At 45.2% G+C, this 24,333-nt stretch overlaps 1 protein-coding gene across 3 annotated transcripts in view; it reads right to left on the reverse strand.

The window, feature by feature from the left end:
* APPL2 (adaptor protein, phosphotyrosine interacting with PH domain and leucine zipper 2) overlaps positions 1-24,333 on the reverse strand; it is a 51,694-nt gene that overhangs the window by 13,695 nt on the left and 13,666 nt on the right. For all 3 annotated transcript variants that reach the window (XM_061417172.1, XM_061417173.1, XM_061417174.1), the window contains 12 exons: positions 19,286-19,345; positions 18,656-18,727; positions 14,020-14,107; positions 11,430-11,471; positions 11,260-11,318; positions 10,152-10,298; positions 6,802-6,884; positions 3,431-3,589; positions 1,835-2,023; positions 354-396; positions 197-253; positions 9-97 (listed from right to left, as the gene is read on the reverse strand). In XM_061417172.1, coding sequence (XP_061273156.1) covers positions 9-97; positions 197-253; positions 354-396; positions 1,835-2,023; positions 3,431-3,589; positions 6,802-6,884; positions 10,152-10,298; positions 11,260-11,318; positions 11,430-11,471; positions 14,020-14,107; positions 18,656-18,727; positions 19,286-19,345 — 1,088 coding nt within the window. The remainder of the gene's footprint in view (positions 1-8; positions 98-196; positions 254-353; positions 397-1,834; positions 2,024-3,430; positions 3,590-6,801; positions 6,885-10,151; positions 10,299-11,259; positions 11,319-11,429; positions 11,472-14,019; positions 14,108-18,655; positions 18,728-19,285; positions 19,346-24,333) is intronic.

Genomic DNA, 24,333 nt, shown 5'->3' on the forward strand with positions numbered 1-24,333 from the left:
TTAGTTACCTGGGGCATGGACTTTCTTGTTTTTTTGCAAAGCTTGTAATTGGAGTCACTGCTTGGAGAGCCGTCTGATTCAACTTGATGGCGACTGCCTAAAAATCCACAGGAAACACACTCAGGTCCAGGAGGTGGACGCTTATCTTTCACACTAAGAAAAGTGCTGAGATGCAGGTGGGGTGGCTGTGAATTACCTCTGGGTTGTCAGTCAGGTAGATCTGTCTGGAGATGTTGTTTATTGCACATATCCACTGCAGAGGACATAAACAAAACAAAACCAAACCAAAAAACCTGCTGAATCCCAAAGTCATCCACCATACTACAACAGAATGAAACAAACGAAATCTTTACCTCTTCATTTTCCTTTCTGCTTTCTGCCTGGAGGATTATTCCCCTGAAATAAAGTACATCTGAGTAAGTGCTGCCCAGATCTCTGTGACTGGGACATACTTCCCTCCCCTGGGCCTCAGGTTTTCCATCTCTACAGTGAGCAAGCTGGACTCAGACCTGTTAGCCCAAGGTCATGATTCTGCAGCATGGACCATCTTGTGGCCCTACGTAGATGATCCAAGGTGGCCAAAACTGTGGCCTACCACTCCTCCAGCCACACCCAAAGAAGAACCTGCAGCCATTCCACGCCTTCCTAAGAACTGAATCTCTGCATGCCACGGACTGGGAGTAAGACACACATAATACTGCCCTACTTTCATAGAGGCATTGCTCCTGAAGGGACTCCATACCTGCCAGTTCCTGTGTTACTCATCCCATCTCTGGGAGCTGGGGAACATGGATCATATCCCTATTTCTTATCTCAGGGAAGTGAAGCCCAGAGGAATTTCATAACTGCCTGGGACTGTGACTAGAATCCAATATCTCCATTCCCAAGTCATTTCCCAACACCCAGGGACGAAGGATGATGTCTAAATATGCTCTGCCATTCTGGGAGAAGAGATGGTCTACACCATACAACACTGCTCCTTCCCCTGAGAATCTCAGCTCAGAAGCCCAGTGGAGAAAGGAAATGTAAGCAGAGCAGCTCTGAGCACAGGGCCACTCCTCCCCACAAGCAGGTGAAGCCTAGAACACTTCACGGGGCTCTGGACTCTGAAACAATTTCAGACCACTGCTCCAAGTGAGAGGGGATCCCGCTCAGACAGGGTCTACTGTGATGATATGAGGCTGTCACTGTGTAAGTGTGTGGTCACTTCTGGGCCCAAGGTGCACAGCAGTACGTGGGGACAGCGTGTTAATGAAATGACGCTGCTGCAGCCGAACGTCCTGCTCACATCAGCTGTGTCAGCTGGAGGAGTGGACTCCTCAGGCAGGCACCCACTTTCCCCTTTAGCTGCACAGCCAACCCCCATGTTGTGGACACAAAGGCTTGTCTAGTAACAGGAAGAGCCTGGCACCACCCCTCTCTCTGAGTCTCTACTGATCAACAGCTCCTTCCATCGCTCTCTACACATGTAGGTCACCCCTTCTCCAAAGCCACATACAAATCCTCCCTGGGACTTCTTTTTTTTGGCTGCGTGGCATGCAGGATCTTAGTTCCCTGAACACGGATCCAACCTGCACCCCCAGCAGTGTTAAGCATGGAGTCTTAACCACTGGACCTCCAGAAGTCTCCTCCCTGGGACTTCTTATAAAAGGCAGGCTGGACTCCATATGGTCTTGTGTCCTTGCTTAAAGAGAACATAAAGCCACCCTCCGGGAAGGTCGACATCACCCAGAGCGGGGCCTCCCCCAAGGAGGGCCAGCACAGAGTGAGCTAGGAGGCCCTCGCAGAGGCGGACTCACTGCCCGTTCCTCCCACATAAACCCGAGTGGCCTACGCTTTTCCATTGGGAGTGGTGATCTGGAAGCAGTATCGTCGGTCCTCACAGTCCACCGCCATCACCGAGCAGTTGTCCAGGTCCTGGATCAGGCCCCCGGCCACGGCGCCCCTAGGCTGGCACATGAGATTCCCGCCTTGGGTGAAGAAGTAGAGTCTCTCCCAGGTGGTTGAGACCAGCCCTGTTTTACTGTGAGAATTGAATTGTGAAAAGCCCATGAGCATTAGGAAGCATGAATGGCACCTCAAGAGTCTTGCTGCCTTTTTATGGGTATTGGTAGTGTTTCAGAAACGATGGGTTTCTTGACATTAAAGTAAAAGTGCTTTGAAAAGAATTCAAGTGCAAAGACTAGCAGGAGAGGGACAGTGCAGCCTGAATGAGTGGGGAGATGACAGGCTCTGCTGGTCCCAGGGCCAGCTCCAGGATGTGGGCGGGGACACCACTGCAGCCAGACTTTGCTTCTCAACCCAGTGTCAGCCATCGGACACTGAAAACCTGGAAGACCACTTCACTAGACTCAGAGCTCAACTGCTCGAAATCTAGTTACAGAGTTACCAGGGTCACTTCAGCCCACAGCATATACCGCAGAATCCTGGGCACTTTTTATCAGACTGGGTTTTGTTCCAGCTTAGATGTTATTCTTGTTTTGTGGGCTGTTTACAAGAGAAAAATCCAGTTCCTGGCCAGTAACACCAGAACCTTGTGGAATGTTCTGCACAGAACTAAAGGAGATATGTGGCCTGTGATCTTGACAAGCTTTCCAGACTTTTGAAGAGCTCTACCCTGGAAGGAAAGCAGCGGGCAATTCCTCTTCATACCCCCTCCATTTGGGGGGCGTTGAATATATTTGCTTCATTCAGTGTATGGAGTGTGACTATGCATGGGGCACTAGGTTTCCTGCCTCAATAATTACAATTTCCAAAAATGGTAACAGCTAACACTGGAGTGCTTATACCTGCTAGGAATTACCTCAGTTAATCTTTGTAGCAATTTTAGGATGTAGGTTCAGTTTTCAGCTTCATTTGACAAATGAAGTGACCGGGGGCCCAGCCAAGCAAGGGTGTGACCAGTGGGAGTTCACCACTGCACCTGCTCTGCTCTTAGGCTCAGGTAAACCTGAGTGTCTCGTTCATTTGAGATGGGCAATTGGAAGACCTGAAGGTTAAATGTGAGATTCAGTCTACAGAAATCTAGATGACTCTGAAAAGTTCCTGGCCCTCAAGACTCTGGCCTCAGTGCTGGGTCACTGGCACACTGCTCTCACCCACTGGGGGTCTGGGGAAGGGTCTCAGTGGTCTAGGACGATGACCAGTAAGAGCAGTCTACTTACAAATGGCCCTGGTGAGCAGGAAGGGGTGGCCTGTGGTGTCTTGGAGTCCATGTACTGCGTTCTTACTCACACGACTGTTTCAAGCCCATCTCTCAGTGTAGTTTGGGAGCTGGCCCAGGTCCTGAGTCCCAGGCAGGAGGGGCGCCTGGTGGGAGCTCTTCCCCACCCTCACACCTCCCCCGCCTTTGATGGGGCACGTAACAGGTGCTCTTCAGCCACTGCTAGGGAATACAGCTTTCAGATGGGGGCGGGCAGAGCACTCTTACTTTCTAAGATTAAGGTAACCGGCCTTCTGGATGAGGTTCCTGTTGACCTGGGGCGCAGCCACATCGAAGTCTGGGGTGTAAACAGCTTCATCGAGAGAAAGTAATTCTTGCTGGGATGCCCTCATCTTCTCTGCTTCCACTTCTAGTTCCACCTGGATGCTTGAGACAGAAGGTGTCAAGTCAGTCACTTGTCACAGCAGATGGCGGAGCCTCCCCATGGCTTCCTACCTCACACAGGATACAAAAGGCTCCACCTGAGGCCCTGAAAGCTGAAGACCACAGGGACTCCAGTCTGTTTTACTCAAAGTGTTAACAGGACTGCTGTTTTCAAACAGAGCATAACTGAATAGCACTGGGTGAGGCCTGAATCCAGGTAAGCAGTTACTCTGCCGACACAGTGGTGTCCAGGCTCAGAACTACCAATGTGAGTTTGAGAAGGCAAGCCCAACCTCAGGAGCCACAGGTGCTAGCAGCTGTGGAAGTGCCAGAGAGGCAAGAGGGAGATGGCCGTCATTCATGCACCCACCTACCCGCCATCTAGGCAGGAGTGGAGACGGCCATTGGAGACTGGAAAGCAACTAGAGCGCAAACACAAAGGCAAGGCCGATGCTTTTCCCTAGTGTGACAGCTACTCAACTGCCCAGAGATGGCACGGGCTGGCGGGCCATAGTTTGCCCATGGTCTGGCTTTCATTTCCTTGTGCCCTGAAGTGTGGAAAACCTGGAAGCTTTACCTTGAAACAAGCAGCTGCCCTTTCTCCTCGATAAGGTGAGGCCCCAACAGCTACCACACCCAGTGAGGACAGCCTGGGTTATAAAGTCTTAAACACAACCTGCCAGGATGGCCCCTCCACCCAAGAAAACAAACTCTAGAGGCGCTGCTCCACTTCCCCACTGCGGTAAGGAGACAGGACTGAACTCCAGTGTTGATTTCAGAAGGAAGCCTGGGGGCCAGTGAGTCCAGGGTTTTAGAATGAGCTCCTCAGCATTTCCTTTCAAAAGCATTCTGCAGGTGAGTGAGCTCGGGCTTGGTCATTCCATATTCTCCTCTTACAGGTTCAGTGTCTACTGGCTGGGTCTTGTTTAATGTTTCCCTGATACAAGCAGGCAGTCTGAGTTAATTTTGGCTATTTAGACATTTGAATGGAATGCCTGGAGCTCCACCAATGAACCTCATTAGTTTAACCTGCCTGTCACTGCCAAGGCTGAGACAAAAGAAATGAGAAAAAAAAAATTAAGCGGTAAGGATGTAGAAAGAGGAAGCCAAACGTATACAGAACCTTGTAGGCTCATCAGGTTTTGTGAGAAGCCTCTGACGATCTCATGAAAGGTAAGCATGCTTTCCCCCAGGAAAGCCCTCATGTGAACCAACACAACATCGTGCACACAACTGCAGGGAGCTTTTAGTAGCTGTCCCCTCCCTTCCCCCACCCATGTGGACTCAGGCTCAAAAACTCTGAGCTAACACAGGAACTCAGGAACAGGGTAGAAAAGTCACCATCTTCAAATGTTCCCTTCATAGTTTTTTGTTTTTTACAAAATCATGTTTTATTTAATTAAAAAGTGTGTGTGAGAAGGAACCAATAAAAAAGGCTGAAGTGTTATCACTTGGAGTAGGATTAAAAGCAAAGCCCCTGGCACCAGGGGTGGTTTGAAATACCACCCATGTGGGTTCAGGCTGGGTTCTGAATCCTCCCACAACTGGATGGGAGGCCAGGCATCCATCTCCCAGGGAAGCACTGCAGAGCCCAGGGCCGCCACGAGACACCGTTCCCTCGGCCTCTCAGGTGGGCTGGCTGCTGACATATGGCAGTGCAACATAGGCTGGCAGGGGGGGCAGCAGTATTCATCTACTCACCAGAAGAAAACGTAAGGGATAGGAAAATGATAATTCTTAATTGAATGCTTTCACTGTTTGAACCAGGAGGTTCCGGGGCTCCCAGGTTCAGCTGGGAACCCCACCTGCTGCCTCTGTTGCAAAATGCCTCGTCAGGCAGCAGAAGTGCAACTCACAAAAGGAGACCCAGCTCTCAGGAGCAGGCTGTGTGGCCAGGGCCCAGTCACGAGACTGTGGGAACAGCTGGTGCCCTGGTGACGGTTCAGAGAGACACCGACAAGGAGAGAGGACGCGAGCACTGCAGAGTGCCGGAAACGGGCACAAACGTCCTGCCCTCCGTTAATATAAAAATCTAGTCCACGAGAAAACCCTGAAGCACAAGAAGTTCTTGCAGACAAAGAAAACCATGGGATTCTGAGAGTTAAGGCAGGATGAGAGAGGCGGCGAGAGATAAGGGAGAGAGCGTTTTGCAGTGACAAGTTAATGGGCTCCCTATTTTCATTTTTTCCTGACACTCCCAGGGGTTCACAATCACATTACAAGGCAGGAAACTGAATTCAGATTTCACAAACTGCTTTCTAACATAATTATAAATTTAACGTGCATCAGCAATCAGAGGAAAAAAACAGTTTAGGGACTTTTACCAAGGAATATATGCTTTCCTAAACCACAACTCTCCCCGTGTTGCCCAAATAAATTCTACTCCTTGGCCTTTTAAAGATACTTTGAAATGCACATCCTCAAGAAAATGAACAACACTCATTTTTCCACACAAAATAAGATCCTCTACTTATACTTCTATTTTGTACACTGACTTATCAGTTATACATCTATATATACAGAGAGACAACATTTCTATATTCCAGGAATCGTGAGGAGTGCTCAAGGAACCGCACGTCTGTGCTGTTAATGAAATGAGCCTGGCGTTGGCGGTGCCTGGGTGCCTTCCATGAGTTCACCAGCGGGGACACTGATGACAAGAAGCAAGGAGACTCGGAGCAGCCGCAGCCTCAATTAAACGTGGGCAGGACAGTCTGCATTTGCAAGGCTGAACTGCAGTTTGTTAAATGAATTTTAAAAAGGCTTAATGTCTTATTTATCTATTTGTCATTCACAAATGATGCTGAGTTTCCTGAAAAGCTGCAGCACTTCTGGCTAATAACCCCATTAGCTCTCAAAGAAAAAAGCAAGCCACTCTTCTAAACTGGACTCATAGGCTTATAACGTGAAGATCTTAAGAAGAGGAACTTGGACTTAATGGGAAAGTACCCTTGTGGACATTTTAATTTTTGTTTAGAATTTGTAGTAGATAGGACTCTGGCTCCATACAAGTCAAGAACTGCAGAAATCATGGCTTTCCAAGCACACTACTCATAAAGAGCACAGCAAAGAGATGGGTGCCGTCTCTGAGCATTTATGGAGTGGAGGCGGTCAGGGTAGGGGGCTCTGTGGGGCCCTCCCCTCACCTTGCAGAGAGACTGACTCAGGAGAAAAGATAAAAGGCAAAGGAGATTCAAACCAGAGCACAGCATTACCTTTGAACCATGTCTGCGACGGAGGATAAGAAGCCGTCCATACTCTGTGAAAACATCTCTGCTCCCTTCTTAAAAAAGTTAATCTGAAAGATACAATTATGACATTCTGAAAACTGTCTGGGAAAGGTGATTGACAAAACTCGTGAAATGTGAGCTTGACAGCACCAGGGTGGTTGACACTAGCGGGCCCTCCTGCCAGCAGCACTGGCTGCCTTCCAGCTGAGCCCCACCTCACCAGCCGAGTTAGTCCCAAAGCCCACAGTGCCTCGGGAGAGGGAAAGGGGTGGAGCCTGCTAACTCGCTAAAAGGTTGTGAAGATCAGAGGTAGTGTAAGTGCTTGGTACATACCCCCCTCATCAATAACTCCTACTGATAATTATTTAGATATTATCATCTGCCTTTTTCCTGTGTGAATTTAGAGTCAACTCTTCAGGGCCAGTACTAGGTCTTATTCACCCTTGAGTCTCCGGCAGCTAACACGGTGACATGCACAGCACCAGCAAGAAGCAGAGAAGCAGTGTGCAGCTCTCAGTGAAGGGAAGGCCACTCTGACTGCCTCTTCTCACCAAGCCACATGTGGCTAAGAACACAGGCCGGACAGACGGTGACCTGGCTGCCAGCTTGCAGAAGGAAAATGGGGCTGAAGATCCTTAAAAGGCCCTTCCAACTCTGACATCAACTTAAAGGGGATTGTGTGTGAGAAGGACACAGCAGGTCTGTGGCATTGGGTAGGTGCTGGACACTGGGGGTGGCGCTCTCCTGCTCCCCATCATTCTGATTTGGAAGCAGGTCTTGCCCGGGTGGTGGGCATGGGAATCAACCTTTCACCTCTAAGAGGATGGGAGGTGTCATTGACACAGTTCTGACATCCTCACGCCTGGCCCCCCAGACACCCTGGGGAGGCACATACACCAGTGTTCTTAGTTCTCACGGTACAGAAACACAGTGCTCGGGGTATTCCTAATGCAAGGAATACCTGCAGGGAGATGCCCTGGCTCCGTGACCGTGGACCCATACAGAGATAAACACTGTAAATGCCACTCTGAGTCCCAGAAATGTTAAACATCAAAGTCTGTTAAATGAGCATTCTACATTTCTGAGGACACAGCACGAAGGTGGCTTTTCCTCTGCTTCCCTGCCCCGAACTCCTTGGAATTGATACTCTAAGTCCATACCTCAGCTCCTCTACTATTCTGTAAACACCGAAGGTAGAGGCTCATGCAGTCCTTTAAACAACCTGATGGAAAGAAGGCATTCACCACCGGCTTATACAACCACATGATGTACGACTCACCCTGTAAATACAACTTTTTTTGTGTTCTCATGTACCTGTACACAGATTACGAAACCTCAATCTGTGGGCAGGCATCAAGATTGAATCATGGCTTAATTGGAAACCTGTTTATTGAGGGCCAGAGAAGGAAAAACTGGAGTCAAACCACCTTCACTAAAGGGGGTGGTGCTGAGAAGTCTCACTGGTGCAATATCATCCGAAGACCTCAGTCCGTGGCCCTCTGTGAACAGCAGAAGTACTGTGGTCACATGATCATCAGCTACAGAAGCAGATGCTCCGTGGGCAGTGGGTACAGAGGGCTGATGAGGCAGGAGGACAGCGAACGCTTCAGAATCATCCAAAGATTCACGGTGTCGGACAACAACCTCGTTTACAGGAAGGAACTATAGTTTTTATCAGAATTCAAAAGTCTGCAGGGTGAGACTTTCATCCAGCCTTCTGTCTTGAAATCTGCATACTTTTCATATAAAAAATGAAACATGCCATCCTCTGTCCTCAAAAACGATGCTGCCACCACCCAACAAGGATGTGTGCTCTGCTCTGCCTTCCTAGGTGCAGGGGCTACACCAGCACTACTGCACCCGATGTCTTGTCTTCCCCTCTGCGGCCAGGTTGGGAGACGTGCTGGAATCCTTGGCCGCGAAAGCCAGTGAAACCAGTCAGTATCAAACCCATCCTTCGGGCCTTGTGAGGACCCTCCTCTGACCAACCCAGCTCCCCAAACACTGACCCGTCAGGCCCGGAGCTGTTCCTCTTTCTGAGATGCTGAGTCCAGGTCCTTCCCTGACTCGGGGCCTCTAACTGAGAAGGAATTACTGCTCCAAAGGCAAGAACTGCTAATCAAGGAGGTCAGATGTAGCAAGGGAGTACTGGCATTCTCTAACAATGCCAGGACAAGGGCAGGGGCAGAGGGGCAGTATTTAGCAGAAGAGGGGAAGGCAGCAGAGTGTGAGTGAGTATACACGAGTAGACACACGTGCCCCTTCCGAGGAAGCTGGGCAGTGCCCAAGGATTTGCTGAGGACTGGAGCCCACAGCTGGACAGCGCTCATGTTTGGTTTAATCCAGCTTTACTCAGCTGACACATAGATTATATTGCTCTAGTTAAATATTACCTCTGAAGACATAAGCGGACCTTACTGTCCCCACCACTAAACAATGTAACAAACATACTGAGAAGAAAGCTGAGCTTAAATGTTTGAAGGTTCTCTCTTATTCTTTTTGAATGAAACGGATATTTTATTTTTTGGAAATATATGTATTTTTAAAATGTATTTTAAAAACAATAGATGCTCACATGTGGGATTTTTTTTTAAGTTGCTTTTTTCCTTCTCAACGTTTTGCTTCTTCACATTCCCTTCTGTTCCTAGAAGGTTAACTGAGAAGATTCCCAGGTATGTTTCTCATGTGCCCAACTGAGGTTCTGGAGCCAAGCTAAGTGGGGCAAATGCAGGGTAGGGGTGGAGTGTGAGGGATGGTGTCCCAGGTCAAGGCCCCATCCTGAAACTGTAGCCTCCCTGCAGACAGTGTTCAGTAGCCCATGAAATGAGAGGAAGAAGCTGGATCAGTATTCTACAGAGACTTCATCAGGCAGTGGCAACGTTTCCCCATGCCCCAGAAGCCAAGGTGCTGGCAATAACCTCAGCAAGGTTATCTTGTGAGAAGAGCCTTTCCCACACAGAATACAAAGGAACATGCGGAGTCCTGGTTGCAGGCCCAGTTCCACCAATCTGGGAGTCAGAGGCTTCTCAGAAAATTGGACCAGGCCTGGCTTTCATTGGAATCAGACACAAAGGCCATGCTGGCTCCTCCCCACGGGAGTCCTGGGAACAGGCCACTGTTTCCTGCACATGCAGCCTAACAAGTCCAGCTCCTGAGGACCCAGCCCCTCTGGAAGCTCTCCAGTGCTGCATCTAGTAGCCTCCAGGAAGGCTGTGCATCTGTGTTTCTTTCTCTGATGATGCTTCCATGTCTCCTAGGGGCTTTGTCAGCAGAACACCACCCTGTTCTCCACAGCTGGTCAGGTCTGAGGCCTCGGGGCAGGGGGACAGCCCTACCTGTCCATGGGCAAAGCCCAGCATGGGCTCCATCATGGCCACGCGCTTTCTGTACTGCAGCGCATTGAGGGCACAGTAGTACTGAAGGGAGGAAAGGTGCTGTTTTCGCCGGGCTGCGGCCACCTCCTTCACGATTTCAGCCTTCACCTGGTTAAGAGGGGAGAGGAAAACCAATGGCAAGCTGTCCAAAGCAAGCAGCAATTCTGTACGAGCTGGCAACTTTAAAACATGTTTGTTTATTCATTAGAGCAATATTTGTGACAAAAAACATAAGGTTCTCCCTCAAGTTTTTAAAAAGTCAAATTAAAAATTCCAAAATTAATGGCATCTCAGTGTTTGTGAGGGTGAAGACAAGACTTTCTGCTGGCAGCACTACAAAGAACTACAGTCCTTTAGGAAAACGATGTGGCAGCATGCAATCACAGCCACAAACATTCTGCTTCACTCATAAGACTGTATTCCCGGGAAATCATGGAACGGAAGTAAAAGTTATATATCTGAAAATATTCGATATTCTCTATGTGTGTGTGTTAGTCATATAGTCGTGTCCAACTCTTGGCGACCCCATGGACTGTGGCCCGCCAGGCTCCTCTGTCCATGGGATTCTCCAAGCAAGAACACTGGAGTGGGTTGCCATTTCCTTCTCCAGGGGATCTTCTTGACCCAGGAATTGAACCCGGGTCTCCTGCACTACAGGCAGATTCTTTACCATCTGAGCTATACGGAAGTCCCTGATATTCTCTATAGCAGCTAAGAAGCTAGAAAGCATGAGTTAAAGAATCAGAGTCTACATCCAGGGCAAGGAGATCAAGTGCCTGAGTATATATGAGTCAGATAATCATATGAGGTATCAAGCTTAAGTTAGAATCATTACATGATTATCATTTTACAATGGTTCCAAGTTCATGTTTAATAAACTAGTTTGAAAAGCTAGAACTGAGAAACAGAAGTCTACTTAAGAGATTCGGAATAAATATTTTTAAAAATCCATGTGTAAGAAAAAAAAATTCATCAGGACACCCTCAATGCCACAAATTCATAACAGGAAAACATAAAAGAAGCTTAAATAAATGAAGTGAAAAATAACATGGAAGGTAGGTTTTCTTACCTTTTCATTCTCCTTTTTTTTAGGAAGCCTGCTATATTTTGCCATTGAGAGGTCATGCTCTAAAAATAAACAGATATTTTAGCACCCAGATGGGTTGAAAGGCAAGACATTCATTCAGCATCTCTACCCACAAACTAAACCCTCATACCAAGACCAGAGAAGATGCTTACCGCTGCTGGCAAGTCCGAAAAGATCCTTTAAAGTGCTTACTTCTGAATAAGAGAAAAAAAACATCTTAAAACAAAGAAAAAGTATGCCAACCCAGAGCTCTGTGCTTTCCCAGGAAAATAAAGACATGTACATGGAAGGGGAGAGTCTTCACTAGCACTCCCAGGTCCTGGTGACTGGGGATGCTTGCTTTCATGAAAAACTTCTGAAGTGATCTAGTATACTGTACTTGCAACAAGCCAACACCAATAAATATTACCCCATGTAGGTGCCACACACATCATGTATAAAGACGGCTTAACAAAGTCTAAGACCGAAAACACAAAGTCAACGTTAGAGAGCAATGACCGTCCAAGGTTAAAAACTTAAAAGCACGGAGATATTTAAAAGTAAGAGACACTTTCTACAATTCTAAAATAATCCATTTTTACTTTATCAACAGAGAAAAAAGTATTTTCACATTTTGTATGTTGCTTTTGTCTCAAAACTGCTTCCAGCTTATAAATTTCACTTCACATTTTTGTTATTCTTTCTAATATGGGGGCTACTTTCTGCCTTTCTATTCTTTAATTTTTCTTTCTTTCTCATCTTTTACTTCCCATTGGAGCAGTTTTAGAGTTTTTTCCTTATCAATTTTAAATCACCTGCTTAAAAACTCTTGTATTATCTTAATTCAGATTATGTACTTATACTGGTGGGTAAGCAGGCTTCCCAGATAGTTCAGTGCTAAGGAACCCCTCTGCCAATGCAGAAGACCCAGGTTCAATCCCTTGGTTGGGAAGATCCCCTGAAAGAGGAAATGGCAACCCACTCCAGTATTCTTGCCTGGGAAATCCCAGGGACAGAGGAGCCTGGTGGGCTACAGTCCATGGGGTCGCTAAAGAGTTGGTATGACCCAAGGCAAACCCTTCAAATCTCTGTCTTGGTGTCATCAGAAAAGGATAACAACTTTTTTCATGAATACTAAGAGACTTTTCACTACTACTGGATACTTTTATTCTCTTAAAAAAAAAATTATCATCCTGGTAAATACTACTATTCCACAAGTTGAGCCCTCTGGACTAACAAGGGCCACGTCATCAAGGCTGCAGAGCATTCTCAAGCTGAGGTTCCCACCAACAAACCTGAGAAACATCAGTCTGACCATATAAGTCGTCAGGGGGGATTCTTCTGTCTCCAAAAGACTTAAGAGTTCATTTTTTAAATGACACCCCTACATGTTTCTAATATTTTCATTTAGAGAAAATCTTTTTTTAAAACACACTCAATGAAGTTTTCAGTTACCACTGGATAAACAGCACAGGACAGGACTGTATTTAGGTCTGGGATTTACATGCTATTATAGATGAGCAACACTGAAAAACATACAAAAGTCTGCTCAATCGAGGTTTCTCTTCATACAAGCTGACATATTATGTATTATTTTTTATTTATCAAGTATTACTGCTGTCAAACTGCCCTTGGGTGGAGTTTATGCCACTTCTGCCGTTTCTCTGTTGGCCTCAGGTGACATGATCACAGGGGATCTCAAAGCGAGGGGGAAGAAAGCTTTATGTTTAAGATTTGGCCTTCCATGAATGGCATCTTTTCTGCCTAAAAAAACTTTAAGGTGCTGTATTTTTAAAGAGGAAGTACTATCCTGAACAACAGATCTTTCAGTACTCAGGTTCAGACTTTCTGTTCTGCAATTTTTTATATTGGTGTTGTAGAAAATACAATTCTTTACTCTCTGAGCAATGAATATTTTCAATGAAATAAAAATGGACAAAAGGACTAGAAAATCCACATTCCCAAAAGTAATATCAATTAAGCTTTTTCAAGATTATTTTTTCACTACCTTCATTTCAAATGATATAAAATTATTCTAAAGTTTTATTTTAGTTGAAGAACCAAAATTAACCCAAAAAGGCAACTAGGCTCTCTGAACTAGTCACATGTACTTCCTCCCACTAAATGTGAGCTCCACTGTTGTTCACAGCTATATCCCAGAATCGAGCACACATACTGCATGGTTCCCACTTTGAACTTTCCTCCTGAAGCTTTCCACTTACATTCCAAAGTATTCATGGCTCACAAGAACTGCATGCCTTTACAAATGCCCCCAACATGAGTCTGGGCAAACTCCGGGAGATAGTGAAGGACACGGAAGCCTGGCATGCTGCAGTCCATGGGGTCACAAACACTGGACATGACTTAGCGACTGATCAACAACAACCTGTAATATGAGCCTTGTTAACTCTGTCTACTTGGTAAACATTTATTTATCAAAACTCAGCTCAGAGATCTTCTTCTCTAGGAAGCCTTCTTTGGCACCCTACCTTCAAAAGGGTAATAATAATGCCTGTGTGCTGTTTCTGTTCCCTGTACAGCTCTATCAAGCTGCCCTTGTCACATTACAATTGTTTCCAACTCTATTTTCTTATTAGCCTTTGACTTCCTTTAGGTGAGCCAAGAACACTGTGAGGATTTAATAAAAGCTGAAAAAGAGGGTACTTCTCAATAATCCACACACTTAAAGAAATAGTTTCAGGAAAAAAAATACTTAAAGAATTAATATTCTGAAAGTATATGCACTGAACTCAAACACTTTACCTGTAAGATCCTTTTCTCGAAATTGTATAATTGGTAGAACCATTGTGTCTGCCAACTGTTTAGCCAGCTCTGTATGGAGAACATTAAGCTGAAAGAAAGAGAAATCTATTGAAGAAAATTATACCTACTATTTCTGACATTGTCTTATTTCACCGAGTGATCACACCGAACACTTCCATGTGGTTAAAGAGCTCAGTTAGACTTCTTAGCAAATAAATTACCCTTCATAAAGCAGTAAATGTCAGAGGCTAAGAGGTATTAAAAACTAAAGGCAAGGTTCTAACTGACCAGTGCACCATTTAAGTTTGCTAAAGGAATTTCTGATTGGAGAAGGAAATGGCAACCCACTCCAGTGTTCTTGCCTGGAGAATCCCAGGGATGGGGGAGCCTGGTGGGCTGCCGTCTATGGGGTCGCACAGAGTCGGACACAGCTGAAGCGACTTAGCAGCAGCAGCAGCAGCAGCAAAGGAATTTCTGAGCCCATGGTTATTGTTTGCTTACTGGGCAAATTCTGGCTCTGTGTTCTGGATGTGAGCCACATGCACCTAGAGAAGGAGAACGCTCTGATGTGTGGGCAGTAAGGTGAGCACTCTGCCAGGCCTGTGCGTGCGCGTGCTCTCTCAGATGGGGCTGAGGTCATACCTTAAAGACTGGCCTGCTGGGAACCCTGCAAGTATAGGCACTCGGGACCTGGGAATTGCCATGGAGAGAGAAAGCTCCCTGCGGAGACAACCCAGCCAGATTGCAGACCTTTCCAGGAGCAAGAAGGCTATATTCAGATATGCTCCTTCTCACCAGATAATTTCCACAGCTCTTGATTCTTTCCTCTCTTCCATCACAAGGCCTTACTAAATCCTGTCCTCGTAAAGGGTCTAGGAGAAATAAAAATCATCACCACCAGCACTAACACTAACACTTTGGAGCACCTCACGCACCACTTTGTGCGCCCGCTTTCTGTGCTTTTATATCACTTAGTTCCCATCTACTCTGTCAGATGGGTATTATTTATTATCCTCAGTTTTATAGGTGGGCAAATAAATCTCTAAATCTAGAGAGCAAATAAGTGGAACAGCTACAATGTTAATCCCTGGCTACTGGGATCTAAAATTCACGCTCTTTTCAAAATATTGTCTGGGATACAGTTTGTCTTTCACGCTCACAAAGTGGCTAAAACATTTAACGTGTGGTAGTTGGTAATGAACAGTGGAAGGCCCAGACTTCCAGATACTATGAGGATGCTCTGGGATTCCTGTTGGGTGTATAAGGAGAAATCACCCAGCGACTGTTTTTCGGGTAAATGTTAGGTGAAGTTTCTTTCAGCACCGATCAATCACATGCCCGCATCCCCCTTTTGCACACAGATCTCCCAACAGATCTGGTCCTTCAGGGTGGTGCTTGCAGAGGCTGCTCTGACAAGATTAAAAACTGGCCTAAGGTCAACCATCTGTCAGGCAAGGGAGCAGCTGGCCAGTCAATGTTCCCCTTATCTTTCAATCAAGCCAAAGAATCGCAGTTGTTTTTTTTTCTCCCTGTGGAGGAACACATGAAGACAGCCATGCCAAAAAATGCATTAGCACAGAATGTGTTAACTACTTTTCCTGAATAACTGCAATAAGAAATGTACCTTTTTTTTTTTTAAACTAACAGTTAATTAGACGAATTCAATGAACTGGCTCTGCATCGAATGCTCTAATTATTTAATTTAATCTTTATAATAGCTTGGTTAAGTGGACTATTCTGCTTCTGTCATTTACAGATGAAAAAAACCAAAACACAGAGAGGTTAAATGGTTTTCTTTCCAAAGGTTATATACCTCAGGAATGGCAAATTTCTGAACTATTCATTTTCTTCCTAATTTCTTCTTAAGGATCAAGGGATCTGTGTCACCAACTCTTTACTTTGGGGCTTTGGGAGGTAAGGGATAATCACTTCCAAACACACCACCTCTGCTGAGAAGTGTGCAAAGAGCACAGACCATCTCTTGGCACTTCAGTATCATCACACAGAAAATGGGCATCACAGCATGTTCCTTGCATGACTCTTTTGAGGATAAAACAATAACGTGAATAAGTAACACTCAGAGCAGAGGGCCTGACACACACTGGGCAATGGAATCAATAATGTCAAAAATTCCCTGTCTCAGATGCACTAAAAATAAGTAATCTAGAAACCTTGCTTTTGGTGAAATCATCAAGGATAAAAATCTCTATATGCCTATAACATCAAAGATCTGAATCCAACATATCCTATTAAATATAAGTGACACAAATCTCTACTTTTAGTTGGATTTTTCAATTTCTGAGTCAAATTACTTCTTTTGAAAAACTGTCAATCTGATATAGACCCAGGTAGAGAAAACTACCTCAAAAGTTACTCTCCACTTCCCACCTGAGTTAACTGCTTTCACTGGCTTAAGTCTTGACATCAAGAGGCTTGTGTGAAAAGTCACAGTGCTAAGTTTCCAGAAGGCTATGATACTGCCTATAAAAATCACACCTCCAAGCTTCCATCCTTTTGGAATGATCATTCCCCACTGAAAGAATCATCACTGGCCAATAAGTTCATGAAAAGATGCTCAACATCACTAACAGTTAGAGAGATGCAAATGAGAACTATAATGAGGTATAATAAATGCTGAAGAGGGTGTGGAGAAGAGAGAAGGCTCCTATACTGGTGGTGGGAATGTAAACCAGTGCAGCTACTATGGAAATGACACAGCATCACTTGTACAGGCAATTTAAAATATGACACAAATGAGCTTATTTACAAAACAGAAACAGACTCACAGACATAGAAAGCAAACTTAAAGTTACCAAAGAGGAAAAGGTGTGGCAGAATAAGTTAGGAGTTTGAGATTAGCAGATATAAACTGCTACATATAAAATAAACAACAAGGTCCTACTATAGAAGCACAGGGAACTATATTCAATATTGTGTAAGAAACTATAACGGAAAGGAATACGGAAGAAAAAATATATATCCGAATCACTTTGCTGCATACCAGCAACTAACACTGAAAAATCAACTATGTTTCAATAAAAATCAATTCATTAAAAAAAAAAAAAAAAAGAATCATCATTCCTGCCCAGGAAAATACAGTTATGAGTAAAGATCTTAAAGTAGAAATCCTAATTTAGGGTTTCGACAAATAACCACATTTCCTTAGCAACTCTCTTTTGGTCAAGAAAACATAACTTCAGTGAGTGCAGACTACTGCTTCTCCCCCTGGGTTATTCATTTACTGTTAATTAAGAAAAATTCTTCTCACCTTCAACAAAATTACTTGTTGCTCTTCTCTAATTCCATTTTCCATTCATCTTCCTCCTCTTCTGGACTAGACATGCATCCATATTATTATACAAAGAGCCCCAGCAGTGGAACAGAGGACAAAGCTCACTATCAACTGGACAGTTTGTATCTACATCCCTAGTGCCTCGAACTGCACCTGCTAAATAGCAGGTGGTCAGTATGTGTTGAATGAATATTGACTTGGTGAACTGAATGAACAGACAACTGGCACAAATTTATGTGAACGTTAGTTTCTTGTTCTTTAAACTGAAGACAGTGTCACCTTCGTATCAACAGTGGCACCGTGAAATGGCACCTGTACACTGTCTTGTTTGCTTATTCTCTGAAGATATTCTATTGTAAGTACCACAAACGCCTTGAAAAATGAAGTCGTTTACGCTCATCTAATTTGGCAGAGGGTGCTGCCCAGCACCCGCAGCACCTAAGCTCTTAAGTTTTTACAAGTAGGATTTAGGCACTTTTCCTATACCAACACCTGCTTTTCACAAATATTCCAGATATATTATACAACAGAGCCGTAAAAACAGTTGTCAGAATCTCTCTGTAGTGGGTTGACTCACACTCCCCGCAAAGTTATGTCTATACCACGGGAATTTTAGGGAAAAGGATCTCTGCAGAAACAATAAAGGATCTCAAAATAAGATCACTCTGGGTTATCCAGGTGTGCCCTAAATCCACTGACAAGCGTTCTAATAAGAAAATAAGACACAGACATGAAGAAAACAAATGGTGGTAGGGTGAGGAGAGACGGCCACGTGAAGTCAGGGGTGGAGACTGGGGTGATGCTGCCACAAGTCAAGGAACACCCAGAGTCACCAGAAGTTGGGAGAAGCCAGGACAGATTCTCCCCTGGAGGGAACGTGGCCCTGCCAACAACTTGATTTCATACTTGTGGCCTCCAGAACTGTGAGAGAATACATGTCCATTGTTTCGGACCACCTATGTGTAACTTTATTACAGCAGCCCTAAGACAGTAATTCTTCCTCCTTAGGAAACTGAATTCTTAGAAGTCTTTCTTTCAAACTATTGCTTACGTATACCAAGGCCTCTCCCCTCAAGCCAAAATCAAACATAACCGCATACAAATCTCATTTATGAAATGAGCCTCGGAAGATAAAGTTGAGATACCTTCTCAGATATTTAAATATATACCTAAAAATAAAAAGTAGGGTGAAATAAAGAGGAAAGAAAGTTTGAAAAAAGAATCAAATAAAAATTTGCTATGTATACCTATGGCTGATTCATATTGATGTTTGGCAGAAACCAACACAATTCTGTAAAACCTTTATCCTTCATCAAAAAAAAAATTGCCATGTTGCCATCTTACCTCATCCACCACTTTGGAAAAATAGTGGAGTGTAGAAATGACCTCTTCATCGCCTTTGCCAAGAGCAAAATTCTAAGACCAAAGAAAAAAAGTGCCAGGTGTTAGCTGAATGCCAGGGGATTCAGCACTATAGCATCATCCCACAAGATACTGCCCTCCACATCGACTTCCTCTCCTCCCAAGAGCACATGACGTCAGAGTGTCTGGCTGCAGAGAACCAGAGCTCTCCCTTGTTCTGCCCCAGCCACGCCGTCACCTGCCCTTCCCAGGCTATCCCGTTGTTGGTCATCACCCTTCTGCACAGATAGAATGGTATCTTTCAGTTTCTTGCCTGGAATTCTTAGTGTTGATGCACTTGTAGTCCCTCAAAAAATACAAACCCTCAGGGCAGTTGATTACATTTGTAAGCTAATTTTAAGAATACGTACATAAGAATATATAGACTTTTGGATAATCATTAGAATTTATCAGTGGATAAGAAAAGGCAAGAACAAGAAAAAAATGGAACTGGCCTATGGAAAAAAACAAAGGAAAGAAGGAAGGTCTCTAAAGGATGCCCCTAGAAAATTCCTTTGTAAGAACTCCACCTAGGACACTCTTAAGACATATGCCACATATATATCAAGTCACCTGTTTTTCATATGCCAGCAGTTGCTTAGAAAGCTGTTGAGTAGCCAGGCACATTTCATTCTGTAGGGAAAAGAGAAAAGTAAGATTTGTCCAGCGCACACACACTCACTGAAAATAATGCCACCTCAGAGAATCCCTTAAACGTAATACGTATCTATAAAATAATAAAATACTTTGTTCAGAAATTATTTGAAAAACAAGACCAAAACAGAAAAAATTTTTTTTTTTTTTAAAAAAAAAGCTTTTCTCATACCCACCATTTATAAATCAGTGCTCCTTCTGGTCATTCAGTCAGTAAACAAATGTAGTAAACCACTAAAATGTGCCAAACACCCAACCAAGGTTTGGTCCCTGCCCTCACAGGGTTTGTTGGGGAAATACACATTAAAAACTAGTTACAAGCATGATGAGACCCACAGAGGAAAGACTGGGTGCATTAGGAGGCTCTGATTGGAGGAGCTGGATGGTCTCTAATGAAGAGATGTTTTAAGCAGACAGACCCCTGGAGAAAGACCAGGAACTGGCCACAGGGATGGGCTTTCCAGGAGGGATGGGCATGTAGAAAAGCACCCAGCATGTTTGAAAAGCTATAAAGTGGGGTGTAGCTGGAGCTTGGGGTACAGGGAGTAGAAGTGAGACAAGCCTGGCAAGGCAGGCAGAGTGAGGGCTTGCAGGACTCTGTGGCCCAGCTGTAAGCAACATTACGACATGACACATAGTCGGATTCTCCCAAAGTACAGCACTAGGTCAGTGTTATCCATGTGTTACCAATGATGGATGGTAATTCCGAAGCACAGCTACAATGCCTGGGAAGGTCCCTTTTGTCCTGTTTTTCACTGACAGACATGGACCACTTTCATCTTGTTGTATTTCTCCCTCTAATCCCTGGCTACACAGCACCTGTCTACCACTATCCTCCCACCATCAACACATCCGGCCTAGAAAACGTGTCTTACATTTCTATAGCTCAGTGAAGGCTTCTCTTTAGGTTGGAGGTATACTCCTAAGAGAGGAATGGTGCCAGACGAGGGGAGGGTACTGGCCAGCCTTGACCTCCACTGCTGTTCGAATTCTCCTGGGTTTGCTGTGCCTTAGGGGTGAAAGCCTGAGTTCTGCCGGGGCTTGTTTTATTTTTCATGGGCCTCCTTTGCAAGATCCATCAGAGCCCAATCCTATGGTTTTTTGGCCTTCTTTGCAGATAACTGGTCAACCTGTTCCCCAATTTCCTTCATCTGTCCTAAGAAACAGCCAATAGACCCTGAAACATGGTATGCTCTCTTCTCCCCCAGGATGAAGTCAGGCAAACATAATGAAAATTCCTAGCTTTGGCATCCTACTGGGGTGCCACTACTTTGAAAACAAACTAGAGCTGGCAGTCATGTAGCCAAGAGGGAGGCAAAGGAACAAATCCAAAAGCCCTGTGTCCTGGCTCTAGACAGGAGTGTGCAACTGTTCTTAACACAGAGAAGCACTCCACAAGTGCTTAATGAATGGAGGAACAAACAGGGTTGGAGGACTCATCTAAATTTCAAGTCTTTAAACAATACCTGGGATCACAGCGTAAGGACAAAAAGACTTTCTAATCGTATAAGGCAACATCACAAACAAGGGGGGAACAGAATACAGAGTGGACACGGATGATGCAGTCAGCCAGGAGACAGTCTGCGGACCATCTTCAGCAGTGCTGTTCTGACAATTGGGGTGCAGGGGAACAAGGGTCTCAGCCCATTCACTGAGCTGCTACTCTGCTGTATCAGAAAACCCCCTACTCCTCTTCTTTGAGTTCATGGCAGTGGGTCTGATATGGACCTGCTCAAGTCACCCCAGACAGCACAATGGAGACTATGATTTGCAGACCCACAGAATCATCCTAACCATAGCAGTGAACATTTACAGAGCACTTAATTCAAGCCAGATACCACACTAAGTGCATTCTTGGCATTGTGTCATTTCATTCTGACAATCCTGTAAGGCAGGTCCTAACTATTAACTTGATTTTACAGAAGAAATGGAGGCACAGAGACATTAGGCCATCTGCCCAAGGTCACATAGCTAGTTAGTAGCAGGACTGGGATGTGCATCCAGGTCTGTCTGAGTCTAAAACCCACGCTCTTAAGATCCTAAGTCCTGCTAAGAGAAGAGACCTGAGAAGACCACTACTTTGGGCTAGAGATGACACACTTTTCCTATAAAAGGCCAGATAGCAATTATTTTTGACTTATTGGATGGATGGTCTCTGTCATGACACAAAAGCAGCCATAAGTAATTCATGGGCAAATAAGTGTGGCTTTGTTCCAACTTTATTTACAAAAATAAGAGCCCAGTCCAAGGGCCATAAGGTGCTGGTCCTGTTTAGACAGTAAATGTCTCACAAGATTGTCCTCTGCCTCACCTCCCTCAGGAGGCTCTCCATGAAGCTACAACTCTTCAGAGTCAGGAACAGATTCTGCTCTTCTAGTCCATTCTTTTCTTTATTTTAGCTAAGTCTAAAATATTACTGCCCCACATCTGCCTCCTTAGAGACCAATCAACATGATAACCACACTCCTTGCTTTCATAACAAGCAAGGGCCACAGGCTGCTTGAATCCTGCTCGGCTTTAGAGGGTCCTGGCAAGCACCCTCACATGTAGTGGAGATAGCTGCCAGGGAGCTGCTGGCACCCGACTGTGCCCAGGCCTACGGGGAGGGGGGGTTCGTGGGGAGGGGGTGCTCATGTGCTATGTGCACAACTCCACTGAGGCTCAGGGAGAAGGGGCAGAGCAAACAACACACACAACTGCTTCCAAAACTCCTGTGTACAGTGGCCTCTGCCAGGTCTCTACTAGAAATAGTTTCTGAAAATCCTGTGTATTTCAGATGTGTGTGATTCCAGGCACCAAGATTCTGTTCTACAAGCATGACTCCACCAAAGACAAAAACAATACGTGTTACAAAATGGCCTGTCACCTGCCCTGAAAAGAAATGAAACTCCCCTGTACAGAGCACATGATATGAAGTCTTTTTAAACTAGACCAACTTTAATCTTAACTCATACTTAATGTATTGTACACAAAGGTTTCATGAAATGCTTTACCAACATCAATTAATTAATCCACACCCTGTGAGGTAAGCCTGCCTAATTATCTCTGCAATAAGACCTGTAAAACTGGAACTTGAGTTAAGAGTAAATATTAGTAGTAACAATAATAAAAGTAGCTGCTAATATTTACTGAGTCTTTTCTAGGTACCTGAATTGCTGTTAAGCACTGTTTATATATCATCACATTTAATCCTTATAAGGCACTTACAATGTACAGCATATTCTTACTCTCATACAAATGAGGAGAAAGGTTCTTCTATAATAAACTACACAATTAGTAACCAGAATGGCAACAACTCAACTCAGATCTGTCAGACTCAAAATCTAAAGTGCAAGTTCTTAACAATACATTGGGTTGGCCAAAAAGTTCATTTATAAAACCCGAATGAACTTTTTGGCTAACCCGATACTATTCCTATCCAAAGTCCAAAACTGTACTTAGTCGTACTCCATGGGCAGGCCTCGTAGGGCCTATAAATATCAGCATAAATTCTGAATTTTTCTAGCTGTAGTTCAGCAAAAGCAGTGGTCTAAAATGTAGACTCTATGAATAATGGAGTTCTGGGAGTAGAGTCCTTCAGCGCTCTGGAATAGCTCTCTGGTTACCATCTACTCTATCAGATGTGTCATAAGAATCCTTAAGAGAGAGAACCTGAAGAAGGGTTTACTGACAGAATGTTCTATTTTAAACAACATCACTTCGCAAGGCTGGTGCCAAGCAGAAAGACCAGTGGTTGACAAAGCCAGAAGGAAAACTGAGATTTGGACAAAGAACTGTTTACCTCATGGTGGCGTGGAGCACTCACCAACTGCAACTGTCACCTGAAACCGCCTGATGGCCCGGGACCGGGAAGGAGAGGCCGGGAGCGGGGGCAGAGGAAACCCACTAGGGTCACCGTCACAGTGTAGGCACTGCTGTGATCTCCACCAAACACTTGGCCAGAAGCGTTGCCTGAAGTCAAGCGGTTGAGAGTCTCATTCATCACAGCACTACCCCAAGCTGATGGGATCAGGAGCCCAGGCTGGAGCGTGGCAAAGAGAAAGGTTAGAGAGCCCTGACTGGGGCAGGCCCTGAGGGGTACCTGCTGAGGACTCCAACAATACTCTGCAGGTACCAGGGAAGCCCTGAGGAACCTGGGCAGGAGAATAACAAGGTCAGATGTGAGCAGAATTCCTTAAGTGGCTGTGTTGCAAAAGAAACCTTGAAGGGAGAAAGAGGATGACATGAGGGTCAGGAGACCATTTGAAGTTGAGTGAGAGAGAGAAAAGGCTGACGCCAAGCCAGAAAGTAGAGAAGGTAGCAGAGATCTGCCTGCTATCACTGAGGCAAAAACATCAGGCTTGACTGAATGGGGGAGGAGTCCAAGACTGCTGGACCCTAGACCGGATGACCCACGATGGCAGTCCCCAAGCTAAGGTGCTGATGGCGGGGCACAGATCTGGAGGGACAATCAAGCACACAGTGAGGGTACGCGACATTCTCGTCAGTCCTTCATTTAACACCTAGTTATCAAATAGTGAATGAGGCCAGGCAAGGTGCTGGGCACTGGAGACAAAGAAAATCTGCTCTCGGAGCTCACAGTGCACAGAGAGGCAAAAAATCCCACACACTGTCCCTCAGAGCTCTGACTCACAAGAGCGCAGGGCGTCTGGGTGCTTTGGTGAGAAGGGAGAAAAGGAACACAGGAAAGGCGTCAGATACCTCGGATCTGAAGTCAGCCTTAAAAGTCACCTGCTGGGAAGGCCATTTGCCAGGACAAGGGGCCCCTGGGGATTCCGGGCAGCAGGAACGGCACAGCAGTCTCGAGATGTATGCAGGGCCTGGCACACCGGGCCAGCTGAAGACGAGACTAGAGGAGCAGGCTGAGACTCAGCACACAAAGAGCTCTGCGTGCCATACTGAGGGTTTCATCAGGGAGCCACAGAAGCATCTAAAGACAGGGAAGGTTTGGATGTGGTAGCTTGAGG

Source organism: Bos javanicus, chromosome 5, assembly GCF_032452875.1.
Source record: "Bos javanicus breed banteng chromosome 5, ARS-OSU_banteng_1.0, whole genome shotgun sequence".
Classification (NCBI taxonomy): Eukaryota; Metazoa; Chordata; class Mammalia; order Artiodactyla; family Bovidae; genus Bos; species Bos javanicus.